General features: G+C 46.3%; 1 protein-coding gene across 3 annotated transcripts; it reads left to right on the forward strand.

The window, feature by feature from the left end:
- Positions 1-471: 471 nt before the first annotated feature.
- Positions 472-23089, forward strand: RCC1 (regulator of chromosome condensation 1). 3 transcript variants are annotated; one of them, XM_061597370.1, is made up of 10 exons: positions 472-663; positions 7072-7142; positions 9808-9995; positions 11706-11885; positions 11983-12106; positions 12736-12858; positions 14149-14304; positions 16832-16951; positions 17615-17767; positions 20792-23089. In XM_061597370.1, exons 1-10 carry the CDS (start codon positions 533-535, stop codon positions 20962-20964), a joined length of 1419 nt encoding a protein of 472 aa, XP_061453354.1. In that variant the 5' UTR covers positions 472-532; the 3' UTR covers positions 20965-23089. The 3 variants fall into 3 exon arrangements, with proteins under 3 accessions (XP_061453354.1, XP_061453353.1, XP_061453352.1); XM_061597369.1 differs by lacking the exon at positions 472-663 and adding an exon at positions 904-1126 and having other exon boundaries at positions 17618-17767; XM_061597368.1 differs by lacking the exon at positions 472-663 and adding an exon at positions 908-1126.
- The last annotated feature ends 3994 nt before the right edge of the window (positions 23090-27083 follow it).

The raw sequence follows: 27083 nt of genomic DNA on the forward strand, positions 1-27083 counted from the left end.
CTAAGGCTGCAATCCAATGCATGTCTAATCAGAAGTAAACTACATTGGGTTCTATGGGATTTACTGTCAGGTAAGTGTGATTGGATTGTAACCTTAACTATGAAGCTCCCTGGTGACCTGGGGCCAGTCATTGTGGCTCAGCCTAACCTACCTCCCAGGGTTGTTGTGAGAATAAAATGGAGAGAGGAAGAAACATGTACACCATCTTGAGCTCCTTGGAGGAAAGACGGGATACAACTGTAATAATAATCCAGCCTCTTAAAAAGAATCTACTTTATCAGGTTTATGGAAGCAGCAGTTATTATAGAAACTACACCAAAAGGTAATATGTATCTACGCATGTGTGTGTGCGCGCGTGTGTGCGCGCGCACTCAGGCCTGGTTAGTGACGCTAATTTCAGGGAGGACACTTATTCCCATATTTAATCTCGCTATTATAACGCCCGGGGGAGGGAATTCCCCCGCATTTCTTCTCAGCGACCGATAGGTGATGCCCGAGAGCAATTTTTTAATTCCTCCCTTTTCGCTAACCAATGGCATCTGCGCCGGGACGCCACAGTGCGCATGCTCCTACGGATCAGGACTCCAGGGGAGGGGAGCAGCCAGAGAGGAACAGAAGACTTGTCGGACTTGGAAGTGGGGCTGTGAATCGGCAAACAACGAGGTGAGTCTACCCCCGGCGGCAGCGTGGCGGGACAGGGCTGCCCAGGAGGGTCCGCTGCAAGGGGGAAAGGAGGCATGAGCCCGGGGTGTGGGTCTCGTCCCTCTTGAGTTTCCGATTGCTCGCCTTGTAAGTTATGGAAGGGCCAGGCTGGCCTTGGCCCCACGTGGCTCGGGGAAAGTCACGGCTGTCTGAACGTTCAACGAATGGAACGTGAAGTAGCAAGCTCGCGTTCCAAAGCGGGCGGGCCGGGGCGCGCGCTCCGAACGTTGCCTGGGAGAAGGAGACAAGGGGGAGGTTCTGTCTGTCCGTTTCTCTCTCTCTCTGGCCGGTCCCGCTCGCTCAGTCGCTCGCCCTCCCCCCTCCCCCCTCCCCCCCCCCGGCAACCTGCAACAGCGGGAAAGGAAGGGAACGTCCGCGCGGGAAATTCAAATCTCGGCTGCTTCCTTGCGGGAAAGGGAGGAACGTGAGTCGGGGGACGGGACCGGATAGAGGAGTATTTCCTAATATGATGCACAGTGGGGAGAAATCGGGCAGAGTTTTTCTCTCTCTGCGTGTCTCGTAGTACTAAAAGCGGGGGTCATTCAATGGAGGTGAAGGGTGGCAGATTCGGGGCAGACAAAAGGAACACCAGATCAGGCCCCGGGACCCATTCAGTCCAGCATCCTGTTCTCACAGTGGCCAGCCGGATACTCATTGTGGGAAGCCCGCAAGCAGGACCTGGGCGCAACAGCGACTTTCCTCACTTGCGATTCCCAGTAACAGGGATTGAGAAGCATATTTTATGGAGCGTCTGACCCCTTATATCCCTGCCGATCGCTGAGATCTTTGGGGGAGTCTGTATTGATGCCCTCCCATGGCTCAGATGAAGGACTCATATGGCTACTGGGACTCATTCTAACTACTGGAAGCTTTGTGAACCCCCCCCCCATTCAGATTTAATTCACTAATAGGCAAAAATCCTTGTGGTTTAAAAACGTACCTGTAGCCAACAGGTATTTCCACCAAACTTTAAAATGCAGAGAAATTGGGCAGCTATAGTGAATGCACTGGGGGAGCAGGAGACCTGATCTCCTCTCTGAGATGCTGTACTGCCCCTACAAAATTTGTAAAAATGCAAACACAATTTGGGTTGGTCTTTCACAGTCCAATCCACTTCCTGTGTAGCTTGGAAGAATTTGGTACAATTGTGCCTCTGAGCATATGGTGAGTGGTGGCAAGAGAGGATAGGAGGGAGAAAGATGAGGAGGAAGGGAGGGCAAGTTTGATCATTTGCATGCTTTTTGAGTTCAGTGGGATTTACTCCTGTACAATCATGCTTAGGATAGGTGAAACTGACCAGGGAGGGGGAAGGAGGAGAGGAGAGGAAGGGTATGGGTAAGGAAGGAGGTGGAGGGGAGGAGATGGGGTGGGTGGATGGGCAATGGGCAGAGGGAATGCCCCTTTCCTTCCCAAAAAGAAAACATTGTGAACAGTATCATTGCTTTTCAGCGTTTCCCCCAGCTTTTTATTCTACAACAGACACATGTAGCCTCCCACCCAAATTTCAACCAAAGCTGTCCCTGGCCACATCCACACCAGACCTTTATTTCACTTTGAACAGTCATGGCTTCCCCCAAAGAATCCTGGGAAGTGTAGTTTGTGAAGGGTTCTGAGAGTTGCTATGAGACACCTTATTCCCCTTACAGAGATACAATCCCCAGAAGAGGAGTTGACTGTTAAACCACTCTGGCCCCTGGAGCTCAGTCGGGGGAATAGGAGGCTCCTATGACGTAGTGCATAGTGAAATTACGGGATTTGCTACCACAAAATGCAGTAATGACAACCAACCTGAATGGCTTGAAAAGGGGATTAGACTAATTCATGGAAGATGGCTTCTGGTTCTGATGGCTGTATAAGATTCTGTGTCCAAAGTTGCTTGTCTCTTTGAATCCCTGTTGCTAGGAAATGATAGTGGGAGAGGGCTGTTGGAATCAGGTCCTGCTTGTGGGCTTCCCATAGGGATCTGGTTGGCATCCATGAAAACAAGATGCTGGACTAGAGTGACATCTGGCCTGATCCAAAGCAGTTTGGTTGTATTTTCTCAATAGGCCTCTCAACAACCCTGTTAGGTAGGCCAGTATGGTTATCTGATTTGCAGTTGAGGGATCTCTGGCTAAGAGTAGCAAGGTATCTGGGCCTCTTAGTTTGTGGCAGAGGCAAAATTTCAGTTGGGGCGGGGAGATGGCTTTTCTGATCTGTAGCTCAGTCTCTTAGCTGCTGTGTTATGCCTTTTAGCACAATCAACTTATTTTGCAATTTGGGCGCTTCTTTGTTGCCTGACAGGCCTCTTGTGCCTTCAGCTGTGCAACAGGTGGAACACTTTAACAAGCGTGGCCTTCATTGGCACAGGAGCGGCATGCAGTTGTGCAAGCGCTGTGGGCATCTAACACATTTTTATTATATATATAATTGGTGACAAGCGGCCAAGCTGCTCTCTACATGCCCTTGCTATAAACCCAAAGTTTATTTGCTGTACAGCTCCAGTGCAGAAGTGTGTTGGGTGGGGGAAGGATTGTCAGTCAGTGGCGTACCAAAAGTTTTGCGTGCAAGATATCCCAGGGTCAATCCCTGGCGTCTCCTGCTAGAGCTCCCAGTTGTTGGGCAAACTCTTTATGTGCAGGAGGTCCTACATCCAGTTCCCAGCATCTCCAGTTAGTACAGGTTTGGGGAACCTTTTTCAGCCCAAGGGCCGCATTCCCTTCTGGGTCACCTTCCAGGGGCCGCATGCCCGAGGTGCACAGAGCCAAAGGCACAAGTAGGCAGAGCAGAAATGTAACTTTTATTATTATTTTATTATCTACTACATTTGTTAGCTGCTTGTTACCCAAAGGTTTCCAAATAACTTACAACACTGTTAAAAACACACACAAAAATCATACCCTAAAAACAAAACCAGTCGATCACTGCGCTCTGAGGGTGAGGGCCTCCTGCAGATATCATCTTATCAGAAGGTTCGTTCTGCACAATATAGGAAACGTACCTTTCGTGTGGCGGCACCTACTCTGTGGAATGCCCTCCCCTTGAATATTAGGCAGGCTATCTTTTCGGCGCCTTTTGAAGACTTTCCTCTTTCAACAAGCCTTTTAAGTTGAGACCTATCCCAGTCTGCGTCTGTGTCGGAATTGTTTAATATGTTTTTTAATAATGTTTTTAACCCTTTTTTAAGGTTGTTTTTTTTAATTGTTTTAATGCTGTTTTGTTATTAATGTGTTTTAAGATCTGTTTTTATGAAGTTTTAAAGTTTTTTGGTGCTTTGTTTGCCGCCCTGGGCTCCTGCTGGGAGGAAGGGCAGGATACAAATTAATTAATTAAATAAACAAAACAACATCAGCCCAGGTAACAGCTTTTGTACAGTAGGCTAGTTTCTACACATGCTCTCACACCCCTCTCCAGCCTCCATCTAGACAAGCAAGAGGAATTCTCAGGTTTCAAGGAGACTTTCCAGCCAGGCATAATCACTCAAGGAAGGGGCAAAGCAGGGCCAGTAAGGGGTATGGTCTGGGGGAGGAATGTGGCTGGGGAATGGGTACAACCTGGGGAGAGTCCCGGGGGCCAGATAGGCCTAGAGAGGTGCATTCAGCCCCTGGGCCTGAGGTTCCCAACGTCTGAGTGAAGAGGATCAGGTGGCAAGTGACAGTTCAGATCCCTCTCTGAAACTCTGGAGAGCAGCTGCAAGCCAGAGTGGAACAATTATACGTAGATGGGGTATGACTATTGCACTGGGAAAGGGTTTAGAGGAGCATCATACCAAGAACATACATATACATTGCAATACAGACTCAATCTGATTTCATAGTCTCTGTGTTGGAGGAGAGCTTTGCGCATACCATGGACTGCAAAAAAGACAAATAATTGGGTATTAGAACAAATTTAACCAGAACTGTCACTAGAAGCTAAAATGATGAAACTGAGGTTATCATACTTTGGACACATCATGAGAAGACATGATTCCCTAGAAAAGACAATAATGCTGGGAAAGACAGAAGGGAGTAGGAAAAGAGGAAGGCCAAACAAGAGATGGATTGATTCCATAAAGGAAGCCACAGACCTGAACTTACAAGATCTGAACAGGGTGGTCCATGACAGATGCTATTGGAGGTCACTGGTTCATAGGGTCACCATAAGTCATAATCGACTTAAAGGCACATAACAACAACAAAGCTATTCTGAGGATATTCTGGGAATTGTGGCAGTGTGAAGCCAGGGACCAGGAATTTCTGATAAAGAACTGTAAGCAGTGATGTGGATTTTCTGGAAAATTCCTCTGTGCAAATTAGGCTCATTTGCATTGGGACATTTTCAGCTTGCATTGAAATTTTTTCTGGTACCCGAAAGAGTGATCTAATTTAGTGTGTTTAATTTACATGTATTTAGTAAACAAAGTTAAAAACGTTGAAGCTGCCAAGCTTGCCTGATAATGTTGTTTGCAGCTGGCATCCTTTTGTCGTTACTAATGAGCTAATGAAAGAGGAAATTTCCCGCAGAAAAATAAAGTAGTGGAAAAATTTCCACTCGACATCTTTGATTCTCAGCATTTCATCAAACTACATTCCTCAGTGTTCTTTGAGGGAAGTCACAGTAATTAAAGTGCCATAAAACAGATACAAGTTTATAAAGTAGACAATCATGGATACATTTGATATCTGCATTCCTGCGTAATTTGCATGGAATAACCTGCATCCTGGTACAATACTTGACTTTCCACGTCTCTCAGGTTTGTTCTAATGGAAAAGGCATCTTTTAAATAATAAAAAAGTTTGTTTTGAACTTCTGCTTGCCACATCTACTGAAGCCTCAGAAGCTAAAGACGATTGCAGATTCCGGTTAGTGGGGTGCATAAAATCAGAATAGTAGACTTGGAGGGGGTCAATAGGCCACTGAGTCCAACCTTCCCTGCTTACTGCAGGAATCCAACTTAAAGCATACCCGACAGGTGGGTGTCCAGTTGCCTCTTGAGCGCCTCCAGTGTTGGAGAGCCCACCACCTCCCTAGGTCATTGGTTCCATTGTTGTACCTCTCTACCAGTTAGGAAGTTTTTCCTGATGTTCAGCTGAAATCTGTCTTCCTGTCATGTGAGCCTATTATTTCATGTCCTGCACTCTGGGACAATCGAGAAGAGAAGCAAAGAAAGCAAAAGCTGTACAAAATGGCATGAGTTTTGTAATCTACTGAGTGCCAGATTTGGGTTGGTAGGGAGGGGTGCTCAGTGCTAACTTTGATAGGAATGCAGGTACTCGTGACATTAATTTTCTGCATTGTGCAAAATATGTCAAGTCAAATTTTCTTTGCCAGGGCTGGCCTTTGTTACCCTAATCCGGTTATTCACACGTTATCTCTGCTCAGTGGAGCTGCAGAAGTGTTAGTTGAAGTGTCTCCAAAAGGCAACTGTGTATGATGGCATTGAAGCATTTTCTAACCTTCCTTTGCATTTCTTTCTTTTGAAAAATGGCAATGTCCCTCTCACACCCTTTGTGATGCTGTACTTTTTCAGGCCAAACCACCAGAGGATCGAACAGGTGGCCTTGGGGCCAGTGAGGCACTGTGTGTATAATAATAATGCCTTCCCCCTGCCTTTTTTTTTTGGCCAGGCATTGTGGCAAATGGTTTTGGGGGAGATGTGGGACAATGAAGGGCTTTATCTTTTGAAATGGCTTCAGTTAGCCTCATAAAGTGGGCAGCCAAAACATTTCCATTAGTATTGAGAAATGCATTCTTGCTTTCTGCAATGGTTGTGTCTTCTTTGTCTGATCCAGCAGGGCTCTTCCCATTTGCCTTATTTACCCTCTGCTACAGCTGAAGAACGTAAGATAGGAATCGGGAACGGGTGGGGTCTCAGATGTTGCTGGACTACAACTCCCATCTCTCTGCCCATTGGCCACACTGGCTGGGGCTGATGGGAGCTGGAGTCCAACAATACCTGTAAGGCCACATGTTCCCCATCCCTGACATAAGAAGAACTCTTCTGGATCAGAGCAAAGGTCTATCTAGTCCACCATCCTGTTTAACTTCTGGAAAGCCCACCAGCAGGACTTGAAGGATATTGCCGTCTGCCACTGCTGCCTGCTGATGTTGTCATGCTAGCGACATCCAAACATGGTGTTAGAGTTTGGATCCATGTGATTTCCATGTCCTTCCAGGAGAAGAGAACCTGCAGCTCTCCAGATGTTGCTGGGCTCAGACTCCCACCATCCCTGACCATGGGCCTTCTAGGCTGGGGCTTATGAAAGTTGGAATCCATTAAAACCTCGAGGGCCACAGGTTAACCACCTCTGCTGTTAAGTTTTAGTCCAATCCGTGTTTTAATTGGAGATGTCTTCACCTTTTCTTTTGCCCTCTTTCTCTTCCTGTTCCCCACCCCAACCCACCCAGCATTAAAGAAAACATGTCAAGAAAACGGGTGCTGGAAAAAGACGACACTCTCAAAGTGAAGCGGACTAAAGGTGAGATTGCGCTCAGCCTTTTGTGCCAATCTGCAGGGAGTACCTTCTTGCGGCTCTAGCTGCCGCCAGGCTTTTTTTGCCCTTGGAGACTGCTGTGGATCACAGCCTTCATGTGCAATTTTTTGTGGCAAAGCTTACGAAAGCCACAATTGACTTCAGCATGTGGGGGTGCCATGCTTAAGTTGCCATTTCTGTTGCAGGAGAGGCTAGAGTTCTTCAACGAGGCTGATCACAGTTGTGTTTGGCAGTAGGGATAAGAGGCGAAATTTGTTTGGCTCATGTGTTAAAGTGAAATGACTTAATTCACTGGTCCTGGGTTTATATGTGGATCAGAACGCAGCTATCTGATCAGATTATGCACTTCTCTGAATATTGCAATGCCCTTTTGGTGACAAAATATTGTGGGGAAAATACATGCAAAAATACATATTTTAGGAGAAGAATGCACATTAAATATGTACAAAAGACATACAACTGAAATGCAATTTCTTTTGTGTGTTCACTAAAAAAAAAACCTGCAAAAAAGGGACGGAACAACCTATAGCTGAGTGCATGGAAAAATTATACAATATTGAACTAGGCTGAATTATTGATCCCTACCTGGCACAATCCCCACAGATTCCAAGCCCTTTTTATTCATAGCTTGTTGGTTGAGAGCCATCGAGCCATGTTGACCAGAGGTTGTATCTAACACTAGCAGATTTGTGGAAATTAACGGACGTTGCTTATGTAGGTCCATTAATTCCAGTGGGTTCTACTCTTAGTTGGATACAACCCCTGCTTTTCATCTCAAGTTTCTCTTTCAGCAGGGACCTTCCCTTGCTCTGCATCAGAAGCTCAGGATGTACCTCACCCCCCAGCAGTTTGAAAACTGTGAAAACAGTTTGAAAGGCAAATTTGGGAGAAAAAGTACTGCCCATGCCATAGCAAAAGGGATAGTACAGTAATAGCTCAGTTTATCAGAGTAGATGCATTCCTGGCCATTCCTTCTTTAATAGAATCTTTGGTACCAGAGGTAGGAATAACATGGAAATAATAGGGATAGGTTCCTACACCTGCTTATAGATGGTGGGGGCAGCTTTAACAGGGGCTTTAAAGGATGCCTACCTGGCACCCTCCCCCTCCTCTGAATCTCCCCAGCCCTGGAAAAAAGCAAGAGATCTCTTTAGTGCAAAGCAAAGGCACAGGCTGGTCAGTTTATAGATAGCAAAGCAAAGACACAGGCTGGTTAGTTTCACCTGAAAGCAAAGGCACAGGCTTGAATGTTTATCCACAGCAAAGCAAAGCAGGTCAGTTTCACCTTAAAAAAAGCCTTCCTTGAAAGGAACTTCCTTCCTGGAGGATATGTTCATTGCGATATTACTGTACTAGCATTTAATGCTAAGAATACCTTTCCATTTTATATGAAAGATTTTCTGTCTGTCCTTCAATGAAGCTCTCAGGGGAGCATACAACAAGGCTGATGCACCAGTATAAAACATAAAATTGCAGTGCAACAGTGTTAAAATATGGCATAAGACTTAAGGAGCACAGATGAAAGCATCATGCTGTAGATTTGATACTTCCTGTTACAAGCCTGGGCAAGGAGCCTTATGGCACTTTCAGGTCAGGACTGTACTATGCTCAGGGGCAAAGGATGTGACTTGCATGCAGAAGGTCCCAGTTTCAATTCCTAGCATCTCCAGGTAGGGCTGGAAAAGATTCTCTGTCTGAAACCTTGGAGAGCTGCTGCTGGTTACTCTATGCCGGATGGAGCTAGGTGGCCCAGCGGTTTGACTTCAAGGCAGCTTCCCGTGTTCCTAAGTTTAGAGAGGAATTTGGGGGATGGCTGCATTCTGGAAAGGGCAGAGGAATCAGGCCCCTGTGTGCACCTCTGAATTCCAACCTGGCTGTCTCACCTTGGTGTTCTGTCTAATCTCTAATCCTGCCTTCCCCAGCCTGATGTCTCCAGATGTTTTGAACTACAACTCCCATCATCCTTGATAATTGAATATGCTGGCTGGGGCTGATGGGGATTGGCTGAAACAGGGGTAGCCAGATGTTGTTAGGTGTCACCTCCCATCATTCCTAAGCATTGCCCTTGCTGGCTGGGGCTGGCTGATGGGAGCTGGAGCTCCGTATCTGGAGGGCACCTCATTGCCTAGCCCTGAACGTTCCAGGTCTTGACCCTTGAGCTTCTTGAATGGATTTGGTTGGGCCTGTGGTGGTTCTTCTCTTGCCCTTGTTGCATTTCCACCTGCAAGCTTTTCCACCTGCTTTGCCCCACCCCTCTGCCTGGACCTTGTCAGGAGGAGCTGCAGATTGAGATGTATTACTGCAGGGCTGAAACTGTGCTGGGACCATCAAGGGGCAAGCTTTTCCACTTGCTTTGCCCCCCCCCCGCTCTTAGTGACATTTTTCTGGGGACTGCCCTTTACCAGGAAGATGAATGCATTTGGTTTGTTGTTCTTGTTTTTTTTAGAAATGTTAGGATTTTGTTAGTTTGATTTTTTTTGGTGGTAAATTGTATTGTTTTTATTTGTATTTTGTATTTGTGTTTTGTATTTGTGTTTTTATTTGTGTGTAAGCCGCCTTGGGGCCCTATTTGGCCGAAAGGCGGCCTAGAAATAAAACGTAGGGTAGCATAACATAACATTTCTGACTCCTCCTTCCTGCTCTTCTCCAGTCAGCCATAAGTCTCACCAGACAGAGTCAGGGCTGGTCCTCACCCTGGGGCAGGGCGATCTTGGGCAGCTGGGACTCGGACCGGACGTGCTGGCGCGGAAGAGGCCTGCCCTGGTGCAGCTCCCTGAGAAGATCATCCAGGCTGAAGCGGGAGGGGTTCACACGGTGTGCCTCAGTGAGACGGGCAAAGTGAGTCTGGACCTGCCTTTGCGAATCCGCGTTGTAACAACCTGAATTCCTTTGACAGCGCTTGCAAACTTCCAATGACTTCGTACTGTTTAAAATGGGTAGGGAACCTCAGGACCGGGGCCTTGAACGATGCCCTCCAGCCCTCTATCTTCCTGTCTTCCCTATGTGTTTATGTCAAGGATAGCCAGCATGGTGCCCTCCAGCCTTTTTTTGGACTACAACTCCCATCATCCTCTATTATTGGTCATGCGGATTGGGGTTGATGGGAATCATAGTCCAAAAAGTAAAAAAAAATCTGGAGGGCACCACATTGGCTTTCCTGCTCCTTTTATGAATTTTCAAGACTGCTTGCAATGTGAGACAGTAGAAGTCAATCTGCCCTGGCAGGGTGGAGATCTGCTTAGGGTACTGTGTCCAGAGGAGATGCCATTCAGCAGGGGTGGGGAACCTCAGGCCTGTGGGACAAATGTTGTCCCCCGGCATCTCTCTCTCTGACCCTTGGAGCTCTCCCAAGGCCACCCCCTCACTTGACTGGCTTTACACCCCAAGTGTTTTATCTGCCTGGAATGTGACTTTGAACTCTGATTGATGCCCCTTGCTAGTCAGGATGGAGAGGAGAGTGTGTATCTAGCTCCGAGGAGGTTGTGAAGCAAGGCCAGTGAGGGCTGGGTCCGGGGAGAGAGTGAGGCCTGGGAACTGTTCTGATGATGATGATGATCATCATCATCATTTAGTATCTGCCCTTCACCCAAAGGTTCCCAGGTGGGTTACAACAATTTTGAAAAACGACATTAAAAACAATTTTCAAACAACCTAGACGGTCAGACAGAGAGGTCCGAGGCTCCCCACCATGCCCTAAACAGACATTGGTGGCGATTTCATGGCTGCAACCCACTTGAGGGCCCTGAGTTGAAGACAGGCTACTTTGCAGATGTACAAGATTTCCCACTTCCTCTTTGAGGTCATGCCCAGGTTGCCATCTTGTCTCAACCCTACATCTGAAATACAGGGGACTTGTTTCCTCGAGCTTCCTCTTGGCTTCCCTTTCCACAGCCTTTTTGTGCCCCTAAGCTGCATCGGCGACAAGCAATGCAGATGACTTTAAAATGGGATTCCATAGGAACACAGGAAGTGGCCTTACAGAGTCAGGCCGTGGGTTCATGTAGCTTAGTACTGTCTACACTGACTGGCAGCGGCTCTCCAGGGTTTCAGGCAGGAGTTTCTCCCAGCCCTACCTGGAGACGCCATGGGGGATTGAACCTGGGACCTTCTGCATGCAAAGCAGTTGCTCTACCACTAAGCTATGGCCTTTCCGTTAGACCAGCGTTTCCCAACTAGTGGGCAACCAGATGTTGTTGGACCACAACTCCCATCAGCCTCAGCCAGCATTGCCAATGGTCAGGAAAGATGGGAATTGTGGTCCAACAACATCTGGTGGCCCACTAGTTGGGAAAGGCTTCCTTAGACAGATCCATGGAGAAAGAGACTGTTAAGGGCTGCTGGTCCCAATGGCTGTATATGACCTCCAGGGTCTGAATTGTCAGTGCTGAGTGGCACAGGGGGCAGAGCGCTGTTGCCCTTTCACGTCCTGCTTGGGGGTTTCCAAGAGACAATCTGTTTGGCCACTGTGGGAAACAGCTGGTCTCTGGACTTGATCTGCCTTCGGTCCAGTCCAACGGCAGCTTTGGTTCTGTCCTCTCCTGTTCCCAGATCTACACCTTTGGCTGCAACGACGAGGGCGCCTTGGGGAGGGACACTTCAGAGGAGGGGTCAGACGCTGTGCCGGGGCTTGTGGATCTGAAGGAGAAGGTGGTGCAGGTCTCTGCGGGGGACAGTCATACGGCGGTGTTGACGGAGGATGGGCGCGTCTTCATCTGGGGAGCGTTCCGGGTAGGTTTCCCTCCTTGCTTTGGAGAGGGGAGGTTTGCTCGGGTTTTCCTCTTCTCAGTTGCCAACTGACTCTCTCTGCACATCTGCTTCTACTTAGGATGAGAATGGCGTCATTGGCTTACTGGCTCCTGAAAAGGTCGAAGAGGATTTGGAGTCTACCAGTGGCAGTGCTTTTCCTGTGAAGCTGCAATTGGAGGTGCCAGTTGTTAAAATTGCCTCAGGTGAGTGACAGTGGCCTGGTTCACACATAACACTAATCCATCGTTTGTTTAATGACCACAAGTTAGCCCAGAGACGATCAAAGAAACCATGGCTTGTTGCTTCAAAGTTTGTTTTGTTTTCCAGCTGACCTTTCCTTGCGCCTTTGTAGCTTGGGCGTGGTGGTCAAACAAACCAAGGTTAAGGAAGAATGCCAGGTTTGCACATAACGTCAAGCCATAGATAGAACAAGCCAAGGTTCATAAGCCAACAGAAAACCGTAGTTAAGCTGCTGGACAGGGTTCACATATAACACTAAACCATGGTTTAATAAGCTATAAGCCATGCCTTAAGAAACCATGGTTTTGCATTATGTGTGAACCAGGCCAGTGAGTGATGCATAGCAACCTGTGGGTGGCATAACATATTGGCAATGCAACGGCAAAACAATATCCTTATCAGACTGTTCTCCAGTCTCCCACTCAGGCAACCAAAATTGCTCTTTGGAAACCTATGTTTTTCACCTTACCTGCAATCAGTTTTGCCGCAGAGTGAAATCCCCCGGAATATGTATATATAAAAACAAGAACCCATTGAGTCGCAGATGGGGTAGCTCTGCCTCCATCCCTCTCTTTTCACTTTCCTTTCTCAGGGAGCCATCACTTGGCATTAGTGTCCACAGCAGGAAGCCTTTACACCTGTGGGTGCGGAGACAATGGTCAACTGGGACGAGTGCCCCAAATCTTTGTTCACAGAGGAGGAAGAAGAGGATTGGGTGAGTTTCTCGGCATTAGGTTAATTCTGCTACTCTGGGGTGGTCTGTGGGAAAGAGAACAGTGAGCTGCTGCAGATGATCGACGTGGGGCTGGTGCATGTGGTGGAAATGCCGCCCTGGGCTCCTGCTGGGAGGAAGGGCGGGATATAAATCAAATAATAATAAATAAATAGATGATGATACCTTCGGGTGGGATGACCAGTGATGTGGGTTTTCTGGAAAACGTTCCTATGCAAATTAAGGTAATTTGTATCAGAAATGTTTCAGGTTTGCACTGAAAATTTCCTGATGTCCTAGAGAATGATCTAATTTAGCACGTGTGTTTCACTTGCATTTAGTAAGCAGAGCTTGGAAATGTGGAATGCTAGGCCTGCTTAATACTGTTGTATTTGCAATCCGTTCATTGCTACTCATGGACTTAGGAAATGGGAAATGTTCTGCAGAAAAATAAAGCACCCCCCCATCGCTGGTGGTGAGTGGGTGGGGTGCATGTTGCGGTATGGATCCAGAGGCCCCAACGGGGTAGGGAGGAAGCTGGAGGCTTGGTTTACAAGCTGGCTGAAATAACCACGCCCTATTTGATGGCATTGGGTGTTGGACAGGAAGCAGAAGGAAACTGGGTCTGCTGATTTCTCCTTTATTAGCTCTCAGTGCAGAATCTCAGGGCCGCACACCCAGGGTGGGAGAACCTCTTTCAGCCGGAGGGTCTCGTTCCTTTCTGGGCACCCTTCCCGGGGCCACATGGCCAGTGATGGCCAGGCAGAAGTGACTGGAGCAACCCGTGTAAATTTTTACCTTTGTACAGTGGGCTAGTTTCTGCACACGCTTGCACACCCCTCTCTATCCTCCACCCAGGCGAGCAAGAGACATCATTGGGAGTTCAAGGGCGCAGGGCAAAAACATGAGAGGAGGGTGCAAAGCAGGACTGGGGAGAACCCCAGGGGCTAGATAGAGAGGTTTGGAGGGCCTCGTTTGGCCGGCAGGCCTGAATTTCCCCACGGCTGCTGTGCAGGGATATGCAGGACAGCCTATGCTGGTCATAGACCGTCATAATAAAGTTTGATTGATTGCTGGACAGCCTCAATGGGAATGGACAAATGGGGGAAAAAAGGAAATTGACAGGGAATCTGTGGTGGTTTGCCATGAAGGAGCCTGCATTATGTTTCAAAAGGAAGCCACGACTGTCCAGGACATCTTTGTGCTATGTGGCCTCTCCATCCTCTTACTCCCCACCCCTCAATTCCTCCTATCCCCCCCAATTCCTCCTAAGCCTCTTTCTCCCCTTTCCAGGACGGCTGCTGCTCCCGCAAGCTGTTGCCATCAAACAGAGAGGCTGCAAGACCAAGGGGAACATTCGGGACGTCTTCTGTGGCTCTTACTCCACCATCGCCATCACCCAGGAGGGCCACGTCATTGGGTTTGGCCTCTCCAATTACTACCAGCTGGGTGAGTTGCTGCCTGTGTGCCACCGAGCATGTGCCAAATGGACTCGGTGTGAGATGGAGCTGTTTCTTCAGGGCTTGGTTTGATTGATTGATTGATTGATTGATTGATTGATTGCACTTATATCCCACTTTTCTTGCAAGGAGCTCAAAGTGGCGTGCATGTTTTTCCCCCTCCTCATTTAATGCCCACCACAACCCTGTGAGGTAGGCTAGGCTGAGAGGCAGTGCCTGGCCCAAGGTCACCCAGTGTGCTTCATGGCTGAATGGGGATTCGAACCCTGCTTTTATAAAGGAAGAGGGAAAGGTAACAGCTCCCGGCGTCTAGATTGTCCCCAGCAAAACAGAAATGAGGCAGTATATCCCATGATTGATGTCCTAGATTGCAGGCGCAGTGGTGGCTGGTGCCTGTTGGGATTGGTAGGGTGGAAAGCTGGAGACCAGCAATAGGCAGAGCCACTCCCCAAATGGTTGAAACTAAGAAGGCAGGCAGGAGGTGCCGGTTGAGGTTGGCAGGGGGTTGTCCTATTCGCCGTAATGCAAGAGTCATCAATCTGTTGCCCACGGGCACCCTTCATGGCCTGCAGTGTGACCCCCAGCAGTTAGCCCGGAATCTGAACTTTCATTTAAAAGAAAAAAGTAAGTCTGTAGTCCTCCTAGGAAGAAGGTTATGGAGCAAAATGTGTAGGCACCCCGGCATACATTTAAAATACTCTTATGCCACTTTAAATAGTCATGGCTTCTCCCAAAGGATCCTGGGAGCTGTAGTTCCCAGAGAGGTTTGACAATCAATCCCTCTTCCCAGGCGACTGGGGGAATTGCAGCTGCGTTGAGGGGTTATAGAATCATAGAGCAGTAGTGTTTGGAAGGGCCATCGTGTCCAACCCCCTATTCAGTGCAGGAATCCAAGTTAAAGCATACCCGACAGGTGGCCGTCCAGCTGCCTCTCAAATGCCTCCAGTGTTGGAGAGCCCACCACCTCCCTAGGTCATTGCTTCCATTGTCGTACCGCTCTAACAGTTAGGACGTTTTTCCTGATGTTCAGCTGAAATCTGGCTTCCTATCATTTGAGACCATTATTCCATTCCTGCCCTCTGGGATGATTGAGAAGAAATCCTGGCTGTCTTCTGTGTGGCAGCCTTTCAAGTACTTGAACAGTCTCCTCACTAACAACTCTTATCGGGCTACAGTTCCCAGGATCGTTTGGGGAAAGCCGCGGCTGTTTAAAGTGGTTTAAGAGTCCTTTAGACCAGTGTTTTCCAAACTCCTGCCACCCCCCTCCACGGTCCACTTGAAAATTGCTTATGGTCTTCCTGGACCACTTAATGATTTTTCTGCCTGTTATTATTATTATTATTTATTATTATTTATTTATTTTAAAAACTTATATACCGCCCGACTAGCAATAGCTCTCTGGGCGGTGAACATAGATACAATAAAATACAATATAATACAAAAACATCAGTCTAAAATCAAATTTCACAATCTAAAAACAGCAAAGGCTAAAATCAAATTACAAACATTACAATCATTAACAAAAAATTAAAATGCCTCGGAGTAGAGAAAGGTTTTAACCTGGCGCCGAAAGGATGATAGTGTCGGCGCCAGGCGAACCTCCTCGGGGAGACTATTCCATAGTTCGGGGGCCACCACTGAGAAGGCCTTTGATCTTGTCACTGCCCTCCGGGCCTCCCTATGAGTCGGGACCCGGAGGAGGGCCTTCGTAGCAGACCGTAGTGTACGAGCCGGTTCATAGCGGGAGAGGCGTTCCGACAGATATTGAAGTCCCGCGCCATATAAGGCTTTATAGGTTAATACCAACACTTTGAATTTGGCCCGGAAGCGTATTGGAAGCCAGTGCAAGCGGGCCAAAACAGGTGTTGTATGGTCAGACCGCTTCGTTCTTGTTAGCAGTCTGGCCGCCGCATTTTGCACCAGCTGTAGCTTCCGAACCGTCTTCAGAGGTAGCCCTACGTAGAGCGCATTACAGTAATCCAAACGTGAGCGCTGTTAGAACAATTGTAATGCACCGTGCTAGGTGCTGTATGATTTTTCATTGCATTTTTATTGCTGCTTATATTGTATTACAATTTGTATGGAATGTAAATTGTAATGCAACAAAGTACAGTATAAGAAATAAAAGAAGCAACAGAAGTACAATGAGAAATCAATACAAATACTGAATGTGGGCATGCTGTGGAGCACCTGAATGAAGCTTGTGGACCACTGGTGGTCCACAGTCTGGGAACCCTTGCTTGAAATGTATGGTGCAGAATTCAGAAGTCTGTATGGGTGTATGGCACCGTGGCCCTCTGAGTCACAAGGTTGCCCCCTCCCCAAGTCCTAGATCATTCTAGTCTAACCTGGTTGTAGCCTCCGTAAGCTTGTGAAGTGGGTTGCGTTGCAATGAGATGCTCATCCTGCTAGATGCCAATTTGAATTGTTCAAGTGCTCTTTCTGGGCCAAAAGCTTCATATCACTTATTATTAACTAGCTTGGGTTTCTTTGCCTATTCTTCCCCCCTGCCCCAGGCTCACAAGGAATTGACACCTACTATTCTCCAAAGGTTCTGACGGCGTTCAAGAACTCCACCAGGTCCTGGGTCGGGTTCTCAGCTGGGCAGCATCACACTGTGTGCCTGGACTCGGAAGGTGAGCGGCTGGGGGCTTCCCCTTGTGTTCAGCAGGCTGGAGAAAAGGAGCGTAATGCAGGGATGGGGAACCTGGTGCCCTCCAGAAGCCACAGAGCCCATCATCCCTGACCATTGGCCATGCTGGCTGGGACTGATGGGAGTTGGAGTCCAAAGACATCTGGAGTTCCACAGGTTCCTCATCCGTGACTTAAGTTTTCTGTGGAAAAGAGCAGCAATAAAGAGGAACATAGATGGCTTATCCCAAATTAGACCAGTGGTCTGTCTAGCTCAGTGTTGTCTACACTGACTGGCAGCATCTCTCCAGAGTTTCAGGCAGGGTTCTCTCCCAGCCCTACCTGGAGATGCCAGGGATTGAACTGGGAGCTTCGGCATGCAGAGCGGATGATCTGCCACTGAGCTGCGGCCCCAAGGCCGCCTGTGCTGATTTGCTGATTTCAATAGCTACTATGAATAGAATTGGGGTTGGTGGATTTCCAAATGCAGGAATCTTTTCATGATGGGTGGGGATCATTCAGACATGCAATCCTCACTTGCAGTCTGGGGTGCCATATCCCTTGAATTATTCTAAGCATGTCTGTTGGTTGTTCCTGGATTTCTCCTAATTGAGTGATGTGTGTTCTCTCTCTTTTTCTCTCTTTTTGCTGCCTTCAATTTCAATCAGGAGCTGTGTATAGTCTGGGCAGAGCAGACTATGGCATGTTGGGCCTGGGCGAGAGGGTGTCGGAGAAAAGCACACCCACTGCCATTTCTGGGCTGCCCAAAGCGTCTTCAGTAGCCTGCGGGGAACGGGTTAGCTTTGCAGTAACAGAAGATGGTGAGTCTGAACAATCAGCTGGGTGTTGAGCCAGCAGCGCTGTGTGAAATGCGGCTCAGGAATAAGGATTGCCATCAGATGATGTATAGCTGGGTCTTTCAAAGTAGCCCTAACTTTCAAGTCCTCATGTTTCCAGGCCTTACCTGGAGATGCTGGGGATTGAACCTGGGACCTTCTCCATGCAAAGCAGATGCTGTATCACAGAGCCTTGGTCCCAAGACTGCCTTACCTGATTTGCTAATTTAAGTAACTACTATAAATAGGATTGGGATTGGTGGATTTCTAAATACAGGAGTCAGAACAATGCGCTGGACTGCCAGGCGTTAAATCGGCAGCGTTGTGTGAAACCAGCTTAGGAATCGGTATTGCCACCAAACGATAGTAACTTGAGTATAGCTGTGTCTTTAAAAGTAGACCTGATGTTCTAGTCCTCATGTCTCAAGGCCGTTTGTGAAAAGAGGACAAAACAAAATTCTACATGCTAGGAACTTAGGAAGCTGGCTTGTACTGAGTCTCAGACTGTTGGTCCATCTAGTTTAGTGTTGTCGACACTGACTGGCAGGGCTGTGGAGTTGGTACGCCAAACCTTCGACTCCGACTCCTCTATTTTTCTACTGTCCGACTCCGACTCCACCCAAAATTGCTTCCAACACCACAGCCCTGGAAAGCGCTGTAAATGTCTTTTTAAATTGGAAGCTCTCGTAGGAGCATTTTTATCGCTGCCTGAATCTGCGCTGATCTTGACATCACAGCATTTGTCTTCATCTGGGTGCTGTGTCATACACTGACACACAAAATGTTTTCCATCTTGAGTTATGGTGAAATGCTCAACTACAGCTGACTTCATGGGAAGCTTCTTTGACATTGTGAATTTATATTTTAAAAAAATTGTCAGTCAAAATTTATTTTGAAGTCGGAGTCAGTACATTTCTACCAACTCCGACTCCACCCAAAATTGCTTCCGACTCCATGACTCCAACTCCACAGCCCTGCTGACTTTCCATAGTTTCACACGGGACATTTCCAGTCCTACTTGGAGGAGGAGATGATGATTTATTATTTCAACAATTTATATACAGCTTAATTACAATTGTCTGTAAGCGGTATGCAAGTAACTCAATACAATGAGAATACAAATAAATTAAAACCGTAAAATCAGAATTTAGTTAAAATGCCTGCTGGAATTTAAAAAAATCTTCAGTAGGCCCCGGAAGATGGTGGGGATTGACTGGGACCTTCTGCATGCAAAGCAGATGTGCTGCCACTGAGCTATGGCCATTCCTCATTTCTGGATGTTAGAGATGCCAGCGACTCACACACCTGCCCTAACCCCATGGGTGTTTTGACTACTTTGGCGGACTGGCTGGAAGGGCTCTTGGCATTTGACTTGTGACCTACTTTGAGTTCCTGTTTTGGAAGAAAAGGGGATATGCATTTATGAAATCAACTTGAAATGTCCAAGGCTGACTGCCGGAAAGTGGAATAATCCTATTTAAATCCGACTGAAATCCCACATTGTTGAGATTGCTATAGCATCATTGATCAGGGTAAGGAGATGGACTGAATGGCTGGACTGTTGTGTATGTAAGACAGACCAAAAGATTGTTATGGAAATATGCAGAGATACTCAGCGGTCTGAGCTGCGTGTGTGCCAGTGTGTGTATTTACCTAGGTAGCAGGCTTTTACCCTGCATTTAGATCACTGGGAGTTAGTAAAATAAGAAAAGCTACTTCATTTATAGAAATACATAGTTGATAGGAAAGGCATGCTTAGTTCTACCTAACTAATCAAGTTGGAGGCGCAGTGCCCAGACTTGGGTATTGCCCTCATGGCTCAGGAGAGAGAGCAAAGACAGAGATGTCTCCTCTCTCCTTGGACAGTTGAAGAAGACGAAGGAGGAGCAGGTCAGCTTCTCTGAGCATATCAGTTTACAATGGAAGGAAGTTAGGTAGAGAAGAGCACAGGTAGAGGTAGGCAAGTCTAGCCAGCAGGAGGACCCCAACTCTATCTTCCTTCTGGAATACAAACAAAAGAACCCAAACAAGAGTTGCTCTTGCCCCACTTCCAAAAAAGGTTTGGCAGTTCTTATTGTTTTTTGCTAATGTTGTTGCCAGTCTGGGCCCTTCTTCAGGACTGGTAACATGCATTGCCCTCTCTTTCCGGGCCCTTTAGAGCTGACATTCCTTGCTGTTCTTAAAGACTTGCACATCTCTGTGTGTTTGTTTGTTATTATTTCAATGATAGCTCCTGCTTTTCTGTCATAGGACTCAAGCGTCCTAATAGTGTAGCCAAAACAGTGCCACCCGTGCACAAGAGGAGGGCGTGAGACAGGCTTGGGGGAAACCCCTAGGTTTGCGAGAGTACAAAACATCTTCAGGAGGGGAACCCCCCTTCCAAAACAACTCAATGGCTGATTAGTGGCCACAGAATGCTGACTGGGGGGGGGATTAAGGAAAAGTAGGGTGGGATAATGGAATGGTGTGTCCAGAATCTTGAACAGGGAGCGCACTACACTGAAACAGTTTGTTTCAGGTCTCACATATTGGAGAGGAATTTTGAAAAGGTCGTTGCAGTAAGCGTGGGATGATTTGGAACCCTCGACACCAATCAAACCATATAGGGCATTCATCAGAGTTAAAGACTGGTGTGGAAATAGGAGCTTAGGAAGTTGCCTTCTACCAAGTTAGACTATTGGTCCATTTAGCTCTCAGCATTGTCTCCTAGGTTTTTAGTCAGATGTCTTTCCCAGCAGGATTGGATCTTGGATCTTTTGTGTACTAAGCATGTGCTGCATCCAAGACTTTACAGCCCTTCGTGATTGGGAACCTTAGTGACAGAGCCTTTGAGCCCTGAAGTTACTCAATTTTCGACAGTCTGCACTCATGAGGTCTAGAAACTTGAGTACTGCAAAGTCCATACTGCGAAGACTATGCATGGCTATGTGAAAAGGCCTGGCATGCATTTCCTGGTTAGCTGGGGCATAACTGCAGGGCTCTCTTTAACTTTCATCCTGTTCCTTGTAGGTCAAGCATTTGCCTGGGGCATGGGGTCTAACCTCCAGCTTGCCACGGGGGATGAAGAAGATGCCTGGAGCCCTGTTCAGATGTCTGGTCAGCAGCTGGAGAATCGCCTTGTCCTCTCTGTGACAGGCGGGGGGCAGCACACCGTCTTACTCGTCAAGGAGCAACAGAGTTGACAAACCATTCCTGCAGTCCCAGAGAGCACCATCCAGGGGGCGCAACTTTTCTGAGTCTGGGGTGAGGCTTGGAAGACTCGCTTCTTGACAGCTTCCGGCAGAAAACCTTCAGATGTTTCTCCTGGGGGAGGTGAAATTAGCCCATATAAAATTAATTCCCTCGAGATGCTGGAATTTGTTTGAATCTAAAGGCTTCCCTCCTTGCTCTCGAAGCTATGGATGATTGGGACAAAGCCTTCTTTTTCTGAAAAAATAAAAATTTCAGGGACGGAATTCTCCTTTGGAAATACCTGGTGCGGCTTCCCCACCTGCTTCGTCGTCTTGCTGGTGGTTCCGGTGCCCTGTTTTAGCAAGAGGGCTGAAATCTCCAGAACTTGCCCTGATTTCCTTCCTTATCAAACCTGGGACTTCCCTAAACTCTGTTTCTGTTCTAGTTTTGTAAGGCCCACCCAAATGTGTGAGAAATTATCATTTTCCCCCCATTTTGACAGTAGCTCCCTCTTTGTCCCATGGGACAGAGCAGGTTGCATCCATCCCAGGCAGCCTTCCCAAACCCGGTGCCTTCCAGATGCTCTGGACTCCAGTTACCATCAGCTCCAGCCAGTGTGGATGCCAGTGGTCAGGGATGGTGGGAGTTGGAGTCCCAACAGCATTTGGGAGGCATCAGATTGGAGAAGGCTCTGCTAAGGGGAGAGCTGCTTTTTCTTTAATGTACGTGTAGTTTAGGCTGCTAGTCGGTTTCTCCATTGCTGTCTTCCTGGCTAAACAAGGCAGGGAGTTAGAAGCAGAGGGAGAGAGGAGGGGGACAAAAATCTTCCCCCACCCCACCAACCAGGGTGCATGTTGAATGAGGTTTGAGTGTGACAAGGGCCCTTATTTATACATGTGTGTGTCGTAAGAATCCGAGTTCTATAGCAGTTGTTAACTCCGCCATAAAGTGATTGCACTGCAAGGACAGGGAATTTGTGGTCCTCCAAATGTTGTTGGACTCCAACTTCCATCAGCCCCAGCTGGCATGGCCAACCGTCAGGGGCAGTCGAAGCTGGAGGCAAACAAGATCTGGAGGATCAAAGCTATAGCCCAAATGGAGCAGTCTTTTCAAGGGTTTTAAATTCTTCAAGTGCAGCTTCCCCAATCAGGGTTGCTATGTGACAGTTCAGTGCTGAATGTTTTCTCTGCTTTGGAATTCTTGACGGGAGCAGAGGCTCTGTCCCTTCGTGGGTATATTTTGTAGATAGCTGTTTTTAAAACTGGGTGTGATCCTAGAAGGTTTCAAGGAGCTATTACCCTCAGATTGTTATCCATATTTAATATCTGTCTGCATCAGCTATGGAGAATCAGAAGTCACTAGACTTCAACTTCTGTTGGTCCCAGCCAGCACGGCCTACAGGGATGATGGGAGTCCCAAACAACATCTAGAGGGCCACAGGTTCCCCATCCCTGAGCTGCGTATTGAGTGTTCACCTGGGAAAATACAGACCCCCACCCACCCCAAGCCTCTGATGTTGGCTGGGCATCCTTGGATCCTTTTTTCCCAATTTTTAACACATCACCTGTGCTTTATCTCAGATTTGGCATACTGATTTTCTCTCATTCTTGGTGTTCCCTAACTAGTTGGCTGCATGGACTGCTGATTGGTTTGTCTTGGCTCATTGTCCAGGCTCTGGGGATAATTCAAAATGGGGGGCTTCTACTGTGCTGGCCTTTCGCATTTAGGTCTCATTTAGGACCACAGACTCACAGGTTTTGTCCTGTCATCTTGAATACAATGTGTGCTTGCCTCTTACGGAGGCCCCGCATTTCAGTTTGAGGCTTTGGCAAAGCCGAGGGAGGAAGACTAACTGAATTCCAACCTTGTAGAGATTGTGTGCAATAACAGGATTGGGATACAGACGTTTCCATCTTCTGCCCTCTTTCTTGCCTTCGTCTCCTGCAGCCACATTCTGATGATCCTGACAGTTCTACGATGGACTGTGGTTTTTTAAAAAATACTGAGTTGCAGTAATATGCAGGCAGTCTTGCGGTTTTAGAGAGGTAAGGTAAGCAAAAAAAAACCTGATTTTTTTTTGCTGTAGACATGTGACCGTAGAAATTCTAATGTTTAAAATAAATTGATTTTTGATAACTCTGTGTGTGCTTCTTCTATAGGACAATTGATTCTGGCTTCTGTTGCATTTTGTAGACTGTTCTTACTACCAGTATGATGCTTAGGGGTGTGCATCTGGCAAATGCAGGAAAAAATGGATTGCTTACTAATTGTGCTTCCGAATATGGGGTGATGGTTTTAATGGTTTTATTAAAAATATTTATAAGCTGCCTTTTAGAGTGCAAACCCTCCCAAGGTTGCTTCCACTAGTATATAAAGCACAATTTAAAAACAAAAAATACAATAAGAGTAATCCAGAAATAATATTAGACCAACACTTGGCACAATAAAACTATAAAATTATAAAAATGATTGTCCAGTGAAGACAACAAGAAGGATCAAACAGCAATGAAAAGCATTTGGCCAAAAATAAATAAAAATGGTTATGCAGAAAAAACCCTAACCCATATTGTCTTACGAAAGGACTTTTCCCCACCCTGGATGCAAACCTTCCAATTTAAGATTCTATCTGCCCTGGATTTAACAATCATATTCTGAGAAATGAAGGATTTTGGTTGTTTGAGTCTTAGGCTTTCTCTATCACTTTGAAGTAGGTTCGAGCAGGTTTTAGCTGTCTTGAAAACCAAGTGTGGGGAAACTTTGGCCCTCCAGATGTTGCTGAACTACAACTCCCATCATCCCCGGCCATTGGCAATGCATGCTGGGGCTGATGGGAGTTGTAGTTCAGCAACATCTGGAGGGCCACAGATTCCCTACTCTTGATTTAAGCATTACTTATATTCAAATCTGACGTAACTTCCAGGGACTGTATCCTGATGGTGGGTGGGGCCAGAGGCGAAAAGGCATAAAAGTGGATGGGGCGTAAAAGTGGATGGGGCCCAAATAATGTATTTTCCCCATGTTAAATGTGCCTATTTCTCATATAATATGTCTAAGGTTTCGCCCCAGGAAAGATGTGACAAGGAAAGAAAGGGGCAGATTGACTGGAATTGCAGGCCAAATTCAGCTCACAGAGATTCTCTGTTTGCTGCACATCCTGTATATTCATTTCGTGAGCCCAGAGGGCTTTACACAGAAGGCGGCTAGGATGGGAGGGCAGCTATGAGAGAACTAGAAAAGGTTCTCAAATGCAAAGATGTATCACTGAACACTGAAGTCAGGATCATTCAGGCTATGGTATTCCCAATCTCTATGAGTGGATGTGAAAGTTGGACAGTAAAAAAAGCAGGTAAGAGAAAAATCTCTCATTTGAAATGTGTTGGAGGAGAGCTTTGAAAAAGACAAATAATTGGGTGTTAGAACAAATTAAATCAGAACTATCACTAGAAGCTAAAATAATGTAACTGAGGTTATCATACTTTGGACACATAATGAGAAGACATGATTCATTAGAAAAGATAATAATGCTGGGAAAATCAGAAGGGAGTAGAAAAAGAGGAAGGCCAAACAAGAGATGGATTGATCCCATAAAGGAAGCCAAAGACCTGAACTTACAAGATCTGAACAGGGTGGTTCATGACAGATGCTCTTGGAGGTCGCTGATTCATAGAGTCTCCATAAGTCATAATTGACTTGAAGGCATATAACAATAACATTTACTTATTTATTTTTAAAAAGTGTCCCTTGAAGTTGAATCCCCAGAGCATGAAAACATTAAAAATTCTTTTAAAATGTGTATTTGAATTCTGAAAATCTTCCAGTGTTAGAAGTCATGTGAAACTGCATTTTAGCCAGATTCATGACTCACTCCAGCCTTACACAAAGGTCTTGCAGCTACTTGCAGTTTCCCAAGCTCCTTTCAAGTTTTCGTTGTTCTACAATCTGACCACAAGATGGCAGCAACAAACAGCTTTTTGGGAGACATTGCACCACTACTAGAAAATATTTCCTTAAAATTTTTTTTAGCCAAATCCAAACATTTGTAAAGAGAAAATTAACGAAGCAAGGGTTAGAGCAGCTAATAGGGAATGGCTACCATGTTAGGTCTGGAGTGGGGGAGAACGAAGTAATGAATGTTCTGCTTTTCTTGCAAAGTGTCCTAGAAACATAGCAACGTCTTAAAAATGCTGCTTGGAAAAACAGCCAAGATGAATGAAATCGTTCTTAACGAGACATTCACTGCCTTTTGTAGATGTTTGGATTACTGGAGAGCATTTGATTTGTCCTCTCTTGATGCTAATGATACCTTTTGCTAGACTGCAATCTTTGGAGCATCTCAAAATACTTGACAATGGTGGGAACAGCGAATGCTTCAGTCCCGAGCATATTTCTTGTGGAAGGAACTAAGGTCTGACTGAAATCAATGGCAGAGCAAAAAGGTCTAAATTTAAGTAAAGGCAGCAGAAAAACCCAACAGGTGTTGCCTTTCCTCTTGCTGCAGCAACCTCTCCAAACTGGGAGAAGCACAGTTGAAAAATAAATAATTAGAATTAACATGTGTCTTACTGAGTGCTGGAGTCAGATCTGAATAACTAGTTACTGTTTTTCAAAAGGGTTGGGGGCAGCCCTTGTTTCTACATCCCAGTAACCCTTACTGGGATTTGTTTTGAACTAACCCAGAGATTAGGAACCTGTGGCCCTCCATAGGTTTTTGAACTATAATGCTCATTATCCATGAGCATTGGTTATGCTGTCTGCGGCAGATGGGAGTTTGAGTCCACCAACAGCTGAAGGGCTACAGGTTCCCCCATCCCTGGCCAAAGCAACTTCAGGCTTGCAATTCTATACATCAGAGATGGAGAACCTGTGGGCTCCAGCTATTGTTGGACTCAAACTCCCATCTGCCCCAAACAGCATAGCCAATAGTCAAGGATGAGAGGCGGTAAAGTCCAACAACATCTGGAGGGCACAAGTCTTCCATATCTGCTATGTGTTCTTACACAGAGGAATAGGGATGTGCTAGAATGCTGCCCAATTCAGATTTGTTACTGAATTTTCTATTAATATGCTTATTTGCTATTGTTGCAGGTTGGATTTTTATGCAGTGATTTTCCACAGTTATTTTCAGAAATGGATTTTTAAAAAAATTATCATTATTTCCTTTCAAAAGATTGATGTTTCCTTTTAAAGTAGAAATATTTCCTTTCAAAATATCAATATTAATATAGTATTTTTTAACAAGGAGAAAAAAGACCGATCAGTAAAAGCAGTGGCTTGTGGACAAAAAATAAGCTCAAAGCGATATCAGCTTGTTAGATCAACAGAATGCTTTTGAACCAGCACTGGCCAATGGATCCCATCCCTACACAGGAGTAAAACTGAAAGGTTAGAGATCCAGGACAGGCAAAAGGAAGGACTCCTTCACATAAGACGCTGGTTTTCAAGCAGTGGTCCATGGATCACCAGTGGTCCATGAGCTTTATTCAGGTGGTCTGTAGCATGTTTGCAGTAAATTCACTAACAGGCAAAAAACCCTTGTGGTTTAAGAACAAACCTATAGCCAACAGATATTTCTATCAAACTTTAAAAAGCAGGGGAATTGGACAGCTATAGCGAATGCACCAGGGGAGCAGGAGGCCTGACCTCCTCTCTGAGATATTGTACTGCCCTGCAATTTGTCAAAATGCAAACACAATTTGGGTTGGTTTTTCACAGTCCAATCCACTTCCTGTGTAGCTTGAAAGAATTTGGTAACATGTGCCTCTGAGCATATGGTGAGTGGTGGCAACACCTGCAATCAGCCCAAATAATGGAAACAAGACCTGCACTGTGCTGATCTTGTTTTAGCAGGGAGGAAGCAACAATATTAAGACAGTTGATATAGTTAAGATGTATGATTAACTTTGCAATTTTAGTGAAGTTTCTCATAGTAAATTATTTTATTTTGCTTCTATTTCTGTGAATATGTGAAGTACAGCAACAGTCTGCATAATGTATGCTAAAAAAACCTCCAGAAACAATTGTGGAATAATGGCACTGACCATTCTGCAGAATAGTCTCCAGTGGAGAGGAGGAGTGTCACAGTTCGCATAAGATAAAACAGTGGGAGGTGAAATATATTCTAGCAAATTTC

Source organism: Rhineura floridana, chromosome 15, assembly GCF_030035675.1.
Source record: "Rhineura floridana isolate rRhiFlo1 chromosome 15, rRhiFlo1.hap2, whole genome shotgun sequence".
In the NCBI taxonomy this organism is placed as follows: domain Eukaryota; kingdom Metazoa; phylum Chordata; class Lepidosauria; order Squamata; family Rhineuridae; genus Rhineura; species Rhineura floridana.